Source organism: Salmo salar, chromosome 22 (genome assembly GCF_965601325.2).
Source record: "Salmo salar chromosome 22, fSalSal1, whole genome shotgun sequence".
Taxonomy (NCBI): Eukaryota; Metazoa; Chordata; class Actinopteri; order Salmoniformes; family Salmonidae; genus Salmo; species Salmo salar.
In genome coordinates this window covers 27,483,291-27,498,436 of record NC_138312.1, presented here as the reverse complement: position 1 = coordinate 27,498,436, position 15,146 = coordinate 27,483,291, and the positions used below count along the sequence as shown (strand labels likewise).

At 44.9% G+C, this 15,146-nt stretch overlaps 1 protein-coding gene across 3 annotated transcripts in view; it reads left to right on the top strand.

The window, feature by feature from the left end:
* The window catches only part of tfeb (transcription factor EB), a 138,767-nt gene that overhangs the window by 89,847 nt on the left and 33,774 nt on the right, over window positions 1–15,146 (top strand). For 2 of the 3 annotated variants that reach the window (XM_014166986.3, XM_082967448.1), the window contains exons 4-7: window positions 5,544–5,711; window positions 7,839–7,937; window positions 8,139–8,297; window positions 13,690–13,779. In XM_014166986.3, coding sequence (XP_014022461.1) covers window positions 5,544–5,711; window positions 7,839–7,937; window positions 8,139–8,297; window positions 13,690–13,779 — 516 coding nt within the window. The remainder of the gene's footprint in view (window positions 1–5,543; window positions 5,712–7,838; window positions 7,938–8,138; window positions 8,298–13,689; window positions 13,780–15,146) is intronic. The other variant, XM_014166987.3, reaches the window with a different exon arrangement.

The following is a 15,146-nucleotide window of genomic DNA, read 5'->3' as shown; positions in this document are numbered from 1 at the left end:
TGACTGACGGATGTGTTGACTGACTGATGGATGTGTTGACTGACTGATGTACTGACTGACGTGTTGACTGACTTACTGACTGGCATGTTGACTGACATACTGACTGACTGACATACTGACTGACGTGTTGACTGACTGATATGTTGACTTACTGACGGATGTGTTGACTGACTGATATGTTGACTTGCTGACGGATGTGTTGACTGACTCATGGATGTGTTGACTGACTGACGTATTGACTGACGGATGTGTTGACTGACTGACTGACGGATGTGTTGACTGACTGAGTGACTGACGGATGTGTTGACTGACTGACTGACGTGTTGACTGACTGACTGACGTGTTGACTGACTGACGGATGTGTTGACTGACTGACGGATGTGTTGACTGACTGACTGACGGATGTGTTGACTGACTGACTGACGGATGTGTTGACTGACTGACTGATATGTTGACTGACATACTGACTGATGTACCTACTGACATGTTGACTGACTGACTGACGTTTTGACTGACGGATGTGTTGACTGACTGACTGAGTGACTGACAGATGTGTTGACTGACTGACGGATGTGTTGACTGACATACTGACTGATATGTTGACTAACATACTGACTGATGTACCTACTGACATGTTGACTGACTGACTGACGTTTTGACTGAGGGATGTGTTGACTGACCGACTGACGGATGTGTTGACCAACTGATGGATGTGTTGACCGACTGACGGATGTGTTGACTGATGTACTGACTGACGTGTTGACTGACTGACTGAAGTACTGACTGACGTGTTGACTGACTGACTGATGGATGTGTTGATTGACTGACTGATGGATGTGTTGACTGACTGACTGATGGATGTGTTGAATGACTGACTGACGTGTTGACTGACTGGCGTGTTGACTGACTGGCGTGTTGACTGACTGACTGACTGACGGATGTGTTGACTGACTGACTGACGGATGTGTTGACTGACTGACTGACTGATGTGTTGACTGACTGAAGGACGTACTGACTGACTGAAGGACGTACTGACTGACTGAAGGACGTGTTGACTGACTGAAGGACGTGTTGACTGACTGAAGGACGTGTTGGTTGACTGGACTGACGGACGTGTTGACCGGACTGACGGACATGTTTACTGGTCTGACTGACGTGTTGACTGACTGACTGACGGATGTGTTGCCTGATGTACTGACTGATGTGTTGACTGATGTACTACTGACATGTTGACTGACTGACTGCGTGTTGACTGACTGACTGACGGATGTGTTGCCTGATGTACTGACTGATGTGTTGACTGATGTACTACTGACATGTTGACTGACTGACTGCGTGTTGACTGACTGAGGTGTTGACTGACTGACTGACTGACGGACGTGTTGACTGAGATACTGACTGACATGTTGAATGACTGACATGTTGACTGACGTGTTGACTGACTGATGTGTTTACTGACTGACGTGTTGACTGATTGACGTGTTGACTGAATGACTGACGTGTTGACTGAACTGACGATGTGTTGACGGATGTGTTGACTGACGTACTGACTGACTGCGTCTTGATTGACTGACATACCGACTGACATGTGTTGACTGATGGATGTGTTGACTGACTGATGGATGTGTTGACTGACTGACTGGATGTACTGACTGACTGGATGTGTTGACTGATTGATGGATGTGTTGACTGACTGACGGTTGTGTTGACTGACTTACTGACATGTTGACTGACTGACTGACATGTTGACTGACTGACGTGTTGACTGACAGACAGATGTGTTGTCTGACAGACGGATGTGATGACTGATGTGTTGAGTTGTGTTGACTGATGTACTACTGACATGTTGACTGACTGACTGATGTGTTGACTGACATGTTGACTGACTTACTGACGTGTTGTCTTACTGACGTTTTGACAGACTCACTGCGTGTTGACTCACTGACTGATGTGTTGACTAACTGACTGATGTGTTGACTGACTGACGTGTTGACTGTCTGACTGACGTGTTGACTGTCTGACTGACGTGTTGACTGTCTGACTGACGTGTTGACTGTCTGACTGACGTGTTGACTGTGACTGACGTGTTGACTGTCTGTTGACTGACGGATGTGTTGACTGACTGATGTACTGACTGACGTGTTGACTGACTTACTGACTGACGTGTTGACTGACTTACTGACTGACATGTTGACTGACTGATATGTTGACTGACTGACTGACGTGTTGACTGACTGATATGTTGACTTGCTGATGGATGTGTTGACTGACTCATGGATGTGTTGACTGACTCATGGATGTGTTGACTGACTGACGTATTGACTGACGGATGTGTTGACTGACTGACTGATGGATGTTTTGACTGACTGACTGACGGATGTGTTGACTGACTGACGGATGTGTTGACTGACTGACGGATGTGTTGACTGACTGACTGACGGATGTGTTGACTGACTGACTGACAGATGTGTTGACTGACTGACTGACGGATGTGTTGACTGACATACTGACTGATGTGTTGACTGACATACTGACTGATGTACCTACTGACATGTTGACTGACTGACGGATGTGTTGACTGACTGACGGATGTGTTGACTGACATACTGACTGATATGTTGACTAACATACTGACTGATGTACCTACTGACATGTTGACTGTCTGACGTTTTGACTGAGGGATGTGTTGACTGACCGACTGACGGATGTGTTGACCAACTGATGGATGTGTTGACTGACTGACGGATGTGTTGACTGACATACTGACTGATATGTTGACTAACATACTGCCTGATGTACCTACTGACTTGTTGACTGACTGACTGACGTTTTGACTGAGGGATGTGTTGACTGACCGACTGACGGATGTGTTGACCAACTGATGGATGTGTTGACCGACTGACGGATGTGTTGACTGATGTACTGACTGACGTGTTGACTGACTGACTGACGTGTTGACTGACTGACTGAAGTACTGACTGACTGACTGACTGACGTGTTGACTGACTGACGTACTGACTGACTTGTTGACTGACGTACTGACTGACTTGTTGACTGTCGGACGTGCTGACTGACCTACAGACTGACTGACGTACGTACTGCCAGACGTGTTGACTGAAATACTGATAGACGTTTTGACTGACTGATGTGTTGACTAATGTACTTACTGACTTACTTGTTGACTGATGTACTTACTGACTTACTTGTTGACTGATGTACTGACTGACTGTCTTGTTGACTGACATACTGACTGACTTGTTGACGTACTGACGTGTTGACTGTATGACATATTGATGTGTTGACTGACGTACTGACGTGGTGACTAACTGACGTACTAACATGTTGACTAACTGACAAACAGATGTGTTGACTGACTGACGGAGGTGTTGACTGACTGATGTGTTGACTAACTGTAGTGTTGATTGACTGACTTACGTACTGACTGACGTGTTGACTGACTGACTGACTGACGTGTTGACTGACATACTCACTGAAGTGTTGACTGACTGGCGTGTTGACTGACGTGTTGACTGATGTGTTGACTGACATGTTGATGTTGACTGACATGTTGATGTTGACTGACTGACGTGTTGACGTTGACTGACTGACGTGTTGACGTTGACTGACGGACGTGTTGACTGACTGACGGACGTGTTGACTGACTGACGGACGTGTTGACTGACTGACGGACGTGTTGACTGACTGACGGACGTGTTTGACTGACTGACGGACGTGTTGACTGACAGGGATGTGTTGACTGACTGACAATCGGAAGTGTTGACTGACTGACTGACGTGTTGACTGACGTACTGACTGACTGACATACTGACTGATATGTTGACTGACTGACTGATATGTTGACTTACTGACGGATGTGTTGACTGATTGATGGATGTGTTGACTGACTGTCGTATTGACTGACTGACGTATTGACTGACGGATGTGTTGACTGACTGACTGACGGATGTGTTGACTGACTGACTGACGGCTGTGTTGACTGACTGACTGACGGATGTGTTGACTGACTGACTGACGGATGTGTTGACTGACTGACGGAAGTGTTGACTGACTGATGGACGGACGGATGTGTTGACTGACTGACTGACGGATGTGTTGACTGACTGACTGACGGATGTGTTGACTGACTGACGGATGTGTTGACTGACTGACGGAAGTGTTGACTGACTGACGGATGTGTTGACTGACTGACGGATGTGTTGACTGACTGACAGATGTGTTGACTGACTGACGTGTTGACTGACTGATGGACGGACGGACGTGTTGGCTGACTGAATGACGGACGTGTTGACTGACTGACTGATGTGTTGACTGATTGATGTACTGACAGACTGACATGTTGACCGACTGATGTACTGACTGAGTGACTTGTTGACTGACTGATGTGTTGACTGACTGACGTACTGACCGACTGATGTGTTGACTGACGTACTGACCGACTGACATGTTGACTGACTACTGACTGACGTACTGACTGACTGAGTGATGTGTTGACTTACTGACGTGTTGACTGACTGAGTGACGTACTGACTGAGTGACGTGTTGACTTACTGACGTGTTGACTGACTGACGTATATGTGTTGACTGACTGACGGATGTGTTGACTGACTGACTGACTGACTGGCGTGTTGACTGACTGAATGATGTGTTGACTGAAGGACGTGTAAACTGACTGAAGGACGTGTTGACTGACTGACGGACGTGTCGACTGACTAACGTGTCGACTGACTGATGTGTTGACTGACTGACGTACTGACTGATGTGTTGGCTGACTGACTGACCGACTTGACGTTTTAACTGACTGACGTACTGACTGACTGTTGTGTTGACGGATGGATGGACTGGCGTGTTGACAGACGTACTGACGTGTGGACTGACTGACGTGTGGACTGACTGACGTGTGAACGGACGGATGGGAGTGTTGACGGACGAACGGGTTGACTGACTGACTGACGTGTTGACTGATGGATGGATTGCGTGATGTGTTGACTGGCTGACGGACGGATTGATTGATGTGTTGACTGACTGACTAATGTGTTGACGGATTGCCTGACGGACGGACGTGTTGACGGACGGATGTGTTGACTGACAGACTGACGGACTGACGTACTGACTGATGTGTTGACTGACTGACTGACCGACTTGACATTTTAACTGACTGACGTACTGACTGACTGTTGTGTTGACGGACAGACGGACTGGCGTGTTGATGGACGGACTGACGTGTGGATGGACGGATGTGTGGACGAACGGATGGGAGTGTTGATGGACGAACGGGTTGACTGACTGACGTGTTGACTGACTGACTGACGTGTTGACTGACGGATGGATTGCCTGATGTGTTGACTGGCTGACGGACGGATTGATTGATGTGTTGACTGACTGACTAATGTGTTGACTGATGGACGGATTGCCTGACGGACGGATGTGTTGACTGACAGACTGACGGACAGATGTGTTGACGGACGGACGGATGGACTGACGGACTGATTCATGTACTGACTGAGTGATGTATGTATTGTCAGCTGATGCGAGACCAGCTGCAGCAGGAGGAGCAGCGGGAGCGGCAACTGCAGCAGAATGCGGCGCTGCAGTACATACAACAGCAGAGTATGTCTGCCCCTGCACCCAGCCCTGCCATCAATGCTCCACAACACTACCAGAGCATGCAGGTTCCTGTTGAGGTGCTCAAGGTAAGATATAGAGTAGATGTGTTTTTGTTCTCTGGGATCGTGCACATTCAATCAACACCCACATCAGAGGGTGGAGGGAGGCAGGGTCAAGGGGAGGGAAGGAAGGATATCGGCGGAAAAACTTAAAGAAAGTTTCATATGGGCTGTGCTGTTGCTGCAGATCAAACAGACACCCACATCCACAATACACAACCACATCTCAAACACAAACTCACCCAAATACAGCTCTCCTGGCCCCGGCCTGGTCTACTGTAGTGGTCCTAACCTACTGACTAGCTTGAGATACAGGCACATAATTCTGACTTTCACCTAAATCGTGCAATGATGTCAATAGGAGATTTGGGAAAACATTGTGCCAATCTTAAATTAGGATTCACGTTTAAATTCATTAGAAGTGCACTGTGCCAAGAGGGGAGATGGGGAGAGGGGATAGAGAAGGGAAAATGGAAGATGAAGAATGGAGAGGGGATATGTGAAAAAGAGAATGGGGATTTGTGAAATAGAAAATGCACACTGGAGTTGATAAAGAATGGGGAGATTTAGGGAATAGAAAAATGGAGAGAGAAAGAGGGGAGAGGTTCAGGCAGAGCAAGAGAAGGGGATTTAGGAGTAGGGGTAATCCTCTCACGTGTTGCTGAGGGTCAGCCAGCCAGCCAGCCTCACTGAGCACCTCCCAGGGAGGAGTGGAGGTGATCAGGACTGGATCAGTGCTGCAAGCTGGACTGGACTGGAGAGAGGTCGATTCAGCAAAGACGGAGAGAAGAAAACAGAGGGAGATAGAGATAGAAAGAGAAAAATGCGGTGGAACAGCAACAAGGTAGGGTGCTGGAGAATCAGTCTTCATCATGGTGTGTGTGTGTGTGTGGAGAGATGACAGACAGGAGAGTAAGATACTGTATGTCAGAGGCAAGGAGATAAAGGTTAGCTGACATTTTGCCTGATTCCACAGATACGTGTGGAGTGTACATACGGGTCTTCCTGTCATTGTCGCTCTGTCACTGTCGCTCTGTCACTGTTTCTCTGTTTCTGTCTGTGTAGTGGGTTCATACTGTATAAGTGTGTGTGTAAATGTAAGGAGAGGCAAAGGTGGGTGTTTAAAACTATGCATCAGTGTTGAAATGAATTTCCTCCAAGTAGTGAGCAATGCTCCACTCTATATCTCCACCTCTGTACTGTTGACAGTTGTTGGTTGAAGACAGTCTACCATTCCTTTCACTTAGTGCATGTGGAGTTTATTTGTTCTGAGTGAGACATTTGGTATGTCAATAGTTGCGGTTACTGTTTAGTCCTTGTGGGCCCATGGCAACGTGTCACTGACACTCTTTAAGCTGACAGTTATTCAACTGTAAATAAACACACCCACACTTACTCATGGATACACACACACACACACACACACACACACACACACACACACACACACACCACACACACACACACACACAAATAGGCACGCACTAATTGATCAGTACCGTAGCTTATTAACGGCTGTAAATAGGCCTACTTCAGCCCATTTTGATATAATCTAGAGGGGTATACTACAAAGCAGGATCAATGACTTAGCCAGCTAATTTTGATAAGCAACCAGAAATAGCTATTGGTTTTCTGGTTCATTAAGAAAGCTAAACTGTATTTTTGGTTGTTCAGTCAATTAGGCCATGCCCATTTTAAGCTTATCTTTCCAAAAAACTGAAAGGGTAGTATAACCCCTGTGGTGTGTTATACAATCTGACGTGTGTGGGGGGGGGGGGGGGGGGGGGTCATCTCTTAGAGTAGTAGGAGCATAAGGAATCGCTGATCTCTGCTCTTTGATGTGAAAGAATGAGGCCAAGCCATAACAGTACCCCCCTTGCCCTATTCTCTACACTACTCCTACACCCCTGGTCAGGCCTGGGGACTTACTATGGGCTTTACTATGGGCTCTACTGTAGGATTACAGGAACAGTGTTGTGGTTCCATGAACAACATAGGCCTACTGTTGTGGGTCATACCCAATGGACAACCAGTACGCAATGTTGAATAACATGTTTAAGAGAGAATTCACTAATGTATGCCTAAAATGATGAGCAGTTTGATGTGAACTGCGTGATTAAGCCTTGGTGTGCTGTGTTACCTGTGTGTGTACAGGTCCAGACTCACTTGGAGAATCCTACAGACTACCACATCCGCCAGTCCCAGAGACAACAGGTGAAGGAGTACCTCTCCACCACCTATGCCACCAAGCAGGTACCTCGCTGTCTGTCTGTCTGTCTGTCTGTCTGTCTGTCTGTCTGTCTGTCTGTCTGTCTGTCTGTCTGTCTGTCTGTCTGTCTGTCTGTCTGTCTGTCTGTCTGTCTGTCTGTCTGTCTGTCTGTCTGTGCCTCTTTCCCTTCCTCCCTCTTTCTTCAACACACACACACTCCTTCTCCCTCTCTCCTCTCTGTGCAGACGGTGCATGCAGTAACAGGTGTGGTGCAGCCCTCCCCTCCCCCTCCCCACCACTCCCCCCTGCTCCGTACGGAGCAGCTCATCACAGGAAACAGTGCCCCCAACAGCCCCATGGCCATGCTCAACATCAGCTCCAGCCATGAGAACGAGGTACACGAGGTACTTATACACACACGTGCACATATACAATCCATACGTGCGCACAGATGTAATCTTTACGCCAGCCAGGTCATTCAGATTGGCGTTGAAATTGGACGTTTATCCATGTCCTGAGGACGTCGGGAAATGCCTTCAAAACCAGCCACTAGGGGCAGCGGTGAGCACTATTAGTCACGTAGGATTAGGTTTTGCTAGGGCGCTGTGGATTAGGGATGTGACAAATGTACAATTTTGCTTAAAGTTTAAACCGGCATTTTTTTAAATCGTTTCAATGTTTAATTATTATTTTTTTTTTTAAATGTCAAGTTCACAATTCAGATGTGATTCTGTATGTGACCGCTAGGGGGCGATGCAGTTCATTCTACCGCAGTCCTGGATTATACCTACCTACTGGTCGTCACTAGTTACCATAGCCACAAAGTCATAAAGCCTGCCTATTTCTACAATTGTTCTTCTTAAAATGTGATTCTAACTTTAACCATTAAATGAACCACACTGCTATCCTTATGCCTAACCCTAGCCTTACATTAAGACTCCAAAAAATGTTAACAGTTTACATTCATTTTTATGATATATCCAATTTTCACATTGTGGCTGTGGTAACTAGTGGAAACACTAACAGATGGTGCTAACCTTACTGCTGTCCCAAACCCACTCAGCAAAAATGGTATTAATACCATTTTAGGGTCTCCGTTGTGTGCCTCTCCTCCATGTTCTCAGTTGTCAGTACGTACTTCGTGTCCCACTTCTCATCAATGTGATGGATCGTTGTAGTGATCTATGACGGAATGTTCATAGACGTCCAACAAGTCTGATTCTAGATATGCCGTTAGGGTATTGAAGCCACCATCCTTTACCATTGACAATGGCTGCAAATCATCTGCAATCATTTCTGTAATCAGCGCTGTGATTTTCTCACTCTGTCTCTTATCACACTGTTGTCAGCAACAGGTGCATCTCTACTGCCACTGTAGCTCAAATCCACCTCGCATTAGGTATTTGTTTAATTTGTACTTTTCCCTTTATGATGATGATGATGATCGTGCCTGTTAGTGGTAGTTTTGTGTTAACTAGATAATTTTTTGTAAAATGTGATGTAAAAAAAAATATATATAATTTAGGTTAGGGATTTTTTTCTAAACGTTAACGATCCCGATGTCGTTTAAACTTTCACACCCCTATTGTGAGTTGGAATGGTGGATGGGTGTAATACCAGTCGTGGATTTTTATTTTATTTTTGGTTTTTAACCCTATCCCAAACCTTAACCCTTAACTATTCATAATGAGTGCCTAAACTCAACCTTAACTTTGAAATTTGACATTTGGAGAAAATGAACGAAACAGAGCAACAAAAACACGTCAGAATTTGATGTTTGGAGAACGTGGATGAATTTCTAATTCTACAATGAGACTGGGAGCTTGTTGCATACACACAGTGATCTTCAACGATCCTGGAGAGCTACTGAATTGGAGACCGCTGGCATAAAAACAGTCCATAAACACACAGATGCAGACACAAAAAGCTGATTGTGGACTATAGGAAAAGGCGGGCCGAACAGGCCCCCATTAACATCGACGGGGCTGTAGTGGAGCGGGTCGAGAGTTTCAAGTTCCTTGGTGTCCACATCACCAACGAACTATCATGGTCCAAACATACCAAGACAGTCGTGAAGAGGGCACGACAAAACCTTTTCCCCCTCAGGAGACTGAAAAGATTTGGCATGGGTCCCCAGATCCTCAAAAGGTTCTACAGCTGCACCATCGAGGGCATCCTGACCGGTTGCATCACCACCTGGTATGGCAACTGCTCGGCATCTGACCGTAAGGCGCTACAGAGGGTAGTGCCCCAGTACATCAGTACATCACTGGGGCCAAGCTTCCTGACATCCAGGACCTATATAATAGGTGGTGTCAGAGGAAAGCCCATAAAATTGTCAGAGACTCCAGTCACCCGAGTTATAGACCGTTTTCTCTGCTACCGCACGGCAAGCGGTACCGGAGCACCAAGTCTAGGACCAAAAGGCTCCTCAACAGCTTCTACCCCCAAGCCATTAGACTGCTGAACAATTCATAAAAATCGCCACTGGACAATTTACATTGACACCTCCCCCCCTCCATACACTGCTGCTACTCGCTGTTTGTTTGTTACCTATGCATAGTCACTTCGCCCCCACCTACATGTACAGATTACCTCAACTAGCCTGTATCCCTGCACACTGACTCGGTACCGGTGCCCCCTGTATATAGCCTCATTATTCTTATTGTGTTACTTTTTATTTAAGCCTACTTGGTAAATATTTTCTTCTTCTTGAACTGCACTGTTGGTTAAGGGCTTTTAAGTAAGCATTTGACGATAAAGTCTAAACTTGTTGTATTCGGCACGTGGCAAATAAAGTTTGATTTTACACACAAAAAGACTTGCACACAATTACAACGCGGATATACACTCGCACACTGAACACAAACGCGTGTTTGAAAACGCTCTTGTGCTAAAGGTCATGTCTAGACTAACAGAAAAACCTGTCTCAGCTGTGATAATCTGAGAAAGTGTTGTATTGTAATTCACTGTGTTTCTGAGGGCCTTTGACCTGATCTCAACAAGACATGTCATAAAGCATGTACACATTCTCTTGGTCCATAAATCCTAGAAATGTGTGGGATTTGACATATATAACCCTGTAATATCTCCTATACAACTTTGATTACCAGCCTGTATAAAGATATGGTTTAGGGATTATGTTATTTTCTTCACAGTTTATGGAGACATAATAACTTTTATTGCACCTTGTTATGAGGGAGCTGGGTCTGAGCCAATGTCACCTCTAAAATCTCTGCTTTTCGTGTGTGTGTTTGTGCGTGTGAAATTGTGTGTGTATGAAGACTGGCTATTGATCTCGGTGGCATCCACAGACTCATGGCCAGCTCTATAAAGGTGTCACCCAAAGGTCGCTGTGTTAGCTAACTGAGACTAACTTGCTCTGATTGTCATTGCACTTTAAATGCTCCATTATGGCCTTGGTAAAGTAATTAGAGTTTAACGAATGACAGGGGATAGCAGACACTGCAAGGCCCTTTGAACCCCACAGACTTTGGTACACACACACGCATGCAGCTTAACTGCACCGGCATCTTCTACAGACCTGAGCAGACCACCAACTGCAGAGTTCAGAAGTGCATCCCACAACTACAAGAGACAAACAACAGAACCGTTAGTTAACCTTAACTCCCGCTCAGTTAGCAGAACAGTTAACCAACACTGCTGAGCCGAAAGGCTCAAGTCCTCTGTGACGATATGGATTTATGCACACTGTCTAATCTGCCATTAGGCCCTATATTGAAATAGCGTGCTATTTCTCTTATGCATTTTGCCATTTATTTCTAGAAGTATTATACTGCACATGACTATATTATTCTTCAGCTCCTTTGTAAGCAGTAAGTTACTGTTTATAGTTCATGTCCAGTTCGGTAGGGACATTTTTGTATGGAAAGTTATTTTCATGTAATCGGTTCGACACAAATTGCGGTTATTTTCCTGTCTCTAACCTTCCAGAGTGAAACGATGTTTCTGTGCACAGATTCATCGTAACACTCACGAGTTAGAGACTCTTTTTCATTCTGTTAATGCTTTCCTTTGTTCATACTTCCCACGTTGTGTCGGTGCTCCTTGTGTCCTGTCTGGGGCAGGAGCGTGCGCTCCTTTGTGCACCGCTATATGTTACTGGGTTGCCGTCATTCGCCGGTTCCATTCATGTAAGAATGACTGTTTAACAGGGTGTACATGAAAGCGGTCACGTCTGTTTTAGACAGGATTTATGTAATGGGGTCATTATGAGTAAGCCAGTTACATTTGTATACCAGTTATGTGGTTACTTGTCATTGGACATGGATATGTCCCAGGGAGGGGCTTAGAGGATAGAAGTGCCTGTTTTGGTGTTTCTGGGTAGATTGGGTTTGGTGACAGTGGGGAGGCTGCTTGAGCCTGGTTACCCCCAACCTGTTATAGCTATGGAAGCGACAGCGTAAGCCTGTTTTAGGCTTAGTGCAGTTTATTTTGTTTGACAAGTAAGTCTATTGTTTATCTTGTAAATATTCATCGCCGGCTATCAGTGTTGAACACTTTTAAATAAATATGGACACCTTTGCAACACCGCATCTCTACGTTACCTATTTCACATCCTGTTAGAGAGAAACATAGACCATTACGTACTGTGTGTTGCAGTCCAACCAAGGTGTAATATTGTAGATTGAAGGATAAGCTTATTGTGGTCAATGAAAGTTCAATAAAAAGTTAATGATAAGTGTATAGTACAAGTCATCATATTAACACTTTATTTGGATAGTCCATCTGAAGATGCACTACAGATTATCTACTAACCTTATCCTAACCCTGAACTTAACCCTTACCCTAACCCTTCTTCTTAACCTAACCTTAGCAAGTAGTTGCTTATCAACAGATAGTTTGTTGATAGTATGACCATCTGAAGAGCATCTACAGATGGAAAGTCGGGACTATCCAAATGAAGTGTGACCGTCGTCATAATTCATTTTAACCAAAGATTATGGATATACTGACAAGATAGAGGGCTCTCCGCCCTAAACAATGGGAGTTGTGGTCCACAAAGTGGCACGGGGGGCTGTCTAGCTTCCTCCTATCCTTTCTTTGGGTTGGTGGACACGTCTCATTATTGTAATCCTTTTTTGAATATTCAATGAGGGTTGTTGACGGCAACTTTGAGAAAAAACACTTCATATTGGCGTTGTCTGGAGATGGAGGTTGCCTGTATTCAATGGAGAGAGATGCTATGCTACTAGCCTCATGCCATGAATATGCATAGCCGTCTCCAGACAACTCCGATATTACAGGTTTTTTCTCAAAGTTGCCGGAATGACACGTCCAACTTGTATCAGTACGCTCGTAACAACTTAAGCATTACGAAACTTCTATTAGATAAAAATGTCTGAATGAACCTCACGTAGCAAATAAGCCATTAATTTCTTTGTTGACCAAATTCGACATTCTCTCATTGACCTCCATACAAAAACTCCTTGCATGGTGGGCGAAACAACGAAAAACGCCACCTGCTGGACGGAATCAGATTTTCAGCCGAGTTGATCCCTTCACTTCCTGTCTGTTCTAACACATTTTTCAGAGAGCTGTTTCACACTTCAGTGTTAATGCATTCCATATTATATAGGAATCTCACTTTATCCACCAATGTATAGCACCTACAGTATCTGCAAGAAACACATCTTATGTGATAATAAAGTTGATCGTCTCTCTATGCACAACATGGCTGCCTTAGTCTGTCTGAATATATTCTCTGGTATCACTGATCTAAATGTATATTAATGTAGATGTATATTAACAATTTTTCCCTCGTTGTTGGCACAGATGGATGAGGTCATCGATGACATCATCAGCATGCAGTCGAGCTATGATGACATCCAGCAGTATATTGACCCTCTTCAGATGTCCAACACTGTAAGTATTAAACCATACAGTCACTACTTACCTATAGAACAGCATTTTCACCTGGGTGGGATTGTCAAAGGTTGAACACTTGAACTGGGTTGAAATGCTTACGTAAAGGAAAAGGTGGGTTACGTGAATGGGTGTTGAGATAAGACTTATATTTTAGGGCAATTCCACAGTAACTGAGTGACACTGACACTCAGATCTTTAACTTTAAAATGTATGTCAAACCAAAACCAGTGATTGCAAAGTCAAGCAAACCATACAACTCTATGCACAATGACTACATTTAACAATTTCCACTGAAGATTTTCCAAAAATACATTAACATGAACAGTGCCTATGCAAAGTTTGGTAACAGAATGACGGCACAAACAGAACAAACCGTCATTCTGTTACCCAACTTTGCATTTGCACTGTTCTTCATGTTAGTGTTTTTGTAAAATGAAGTGAATATTGTTAAAAGTACTCCTTGTGCGTTTCTTCAACAGAGGGGTTGTCTGGTTTGTATAACGTTGCAGTCGTTGATTTTCGTTTGACAGACATTTTAATGTGAAATATCTGAGTCTGTGTCCCCCTGTTACCCTTCTCATCCCTCTATCCTTATCTACCTCTAACCCCTGTCTTACCCCCTCTTGTCTTTTTTGGTCCACGTCCGCCCCTCCCTGTGTGAGTCAATGGGGTGATTATGCCGACTCATCAGGACTGAGGCTGTGACTGGGCTCTGAGAGGAGAAAGAGACTCCTTGTTCCGTTTATCAGAATCCCTCCTTCTTTAGCTACAGGCTCCTCCGTGTGTTTGTGTCCCATCTTAAAACTACCGTTGCTGTTTTGCTACTGTTATTGTTGTTGCTGCTGTTGCATGAAACTTCCCAAACTTCAAAATGGCTGATATTTGATGTTGACTGGGGGGCATTTGGCCTGTGGCTGTTTGTTCCTCAGTGTTTAATGAATAACTGCTGATCTATAGTGGCTTCAATCAGCTGTCTGCTGCTGCCTTCCCACCCCAGGGGAAACCTTCAGTTGGCTTAAAGGAATCTAAGTATTTCATTGATTTAAATTATTGATGTGAAGTGCTGTGGTTTCAGAGACCAAGATAGGCATTCGTAGTCCTAAAAAAATGCAGTGGTCCAAGAGTGTCCATCTTAGAGCAGAAGCACAGAGCTCTGTGTTTAAAGGAATGGCTCCGAATTAACAATTAAACCACCGCCAGTTAGAGTTCAACTTGTTTACAAGGCATTCAGAAAGGGAGGAGGAGGAGAAGGAGGGGAACAGGGGATGAGGGTCATTTGTGAGAGGGAAAAACAGGCTGAAAGTCCAGTTAGGGGAAAGTTCACTTAAGCGGTGTGGAGAGGTAGAAGAGAGAGGGATTTGGTG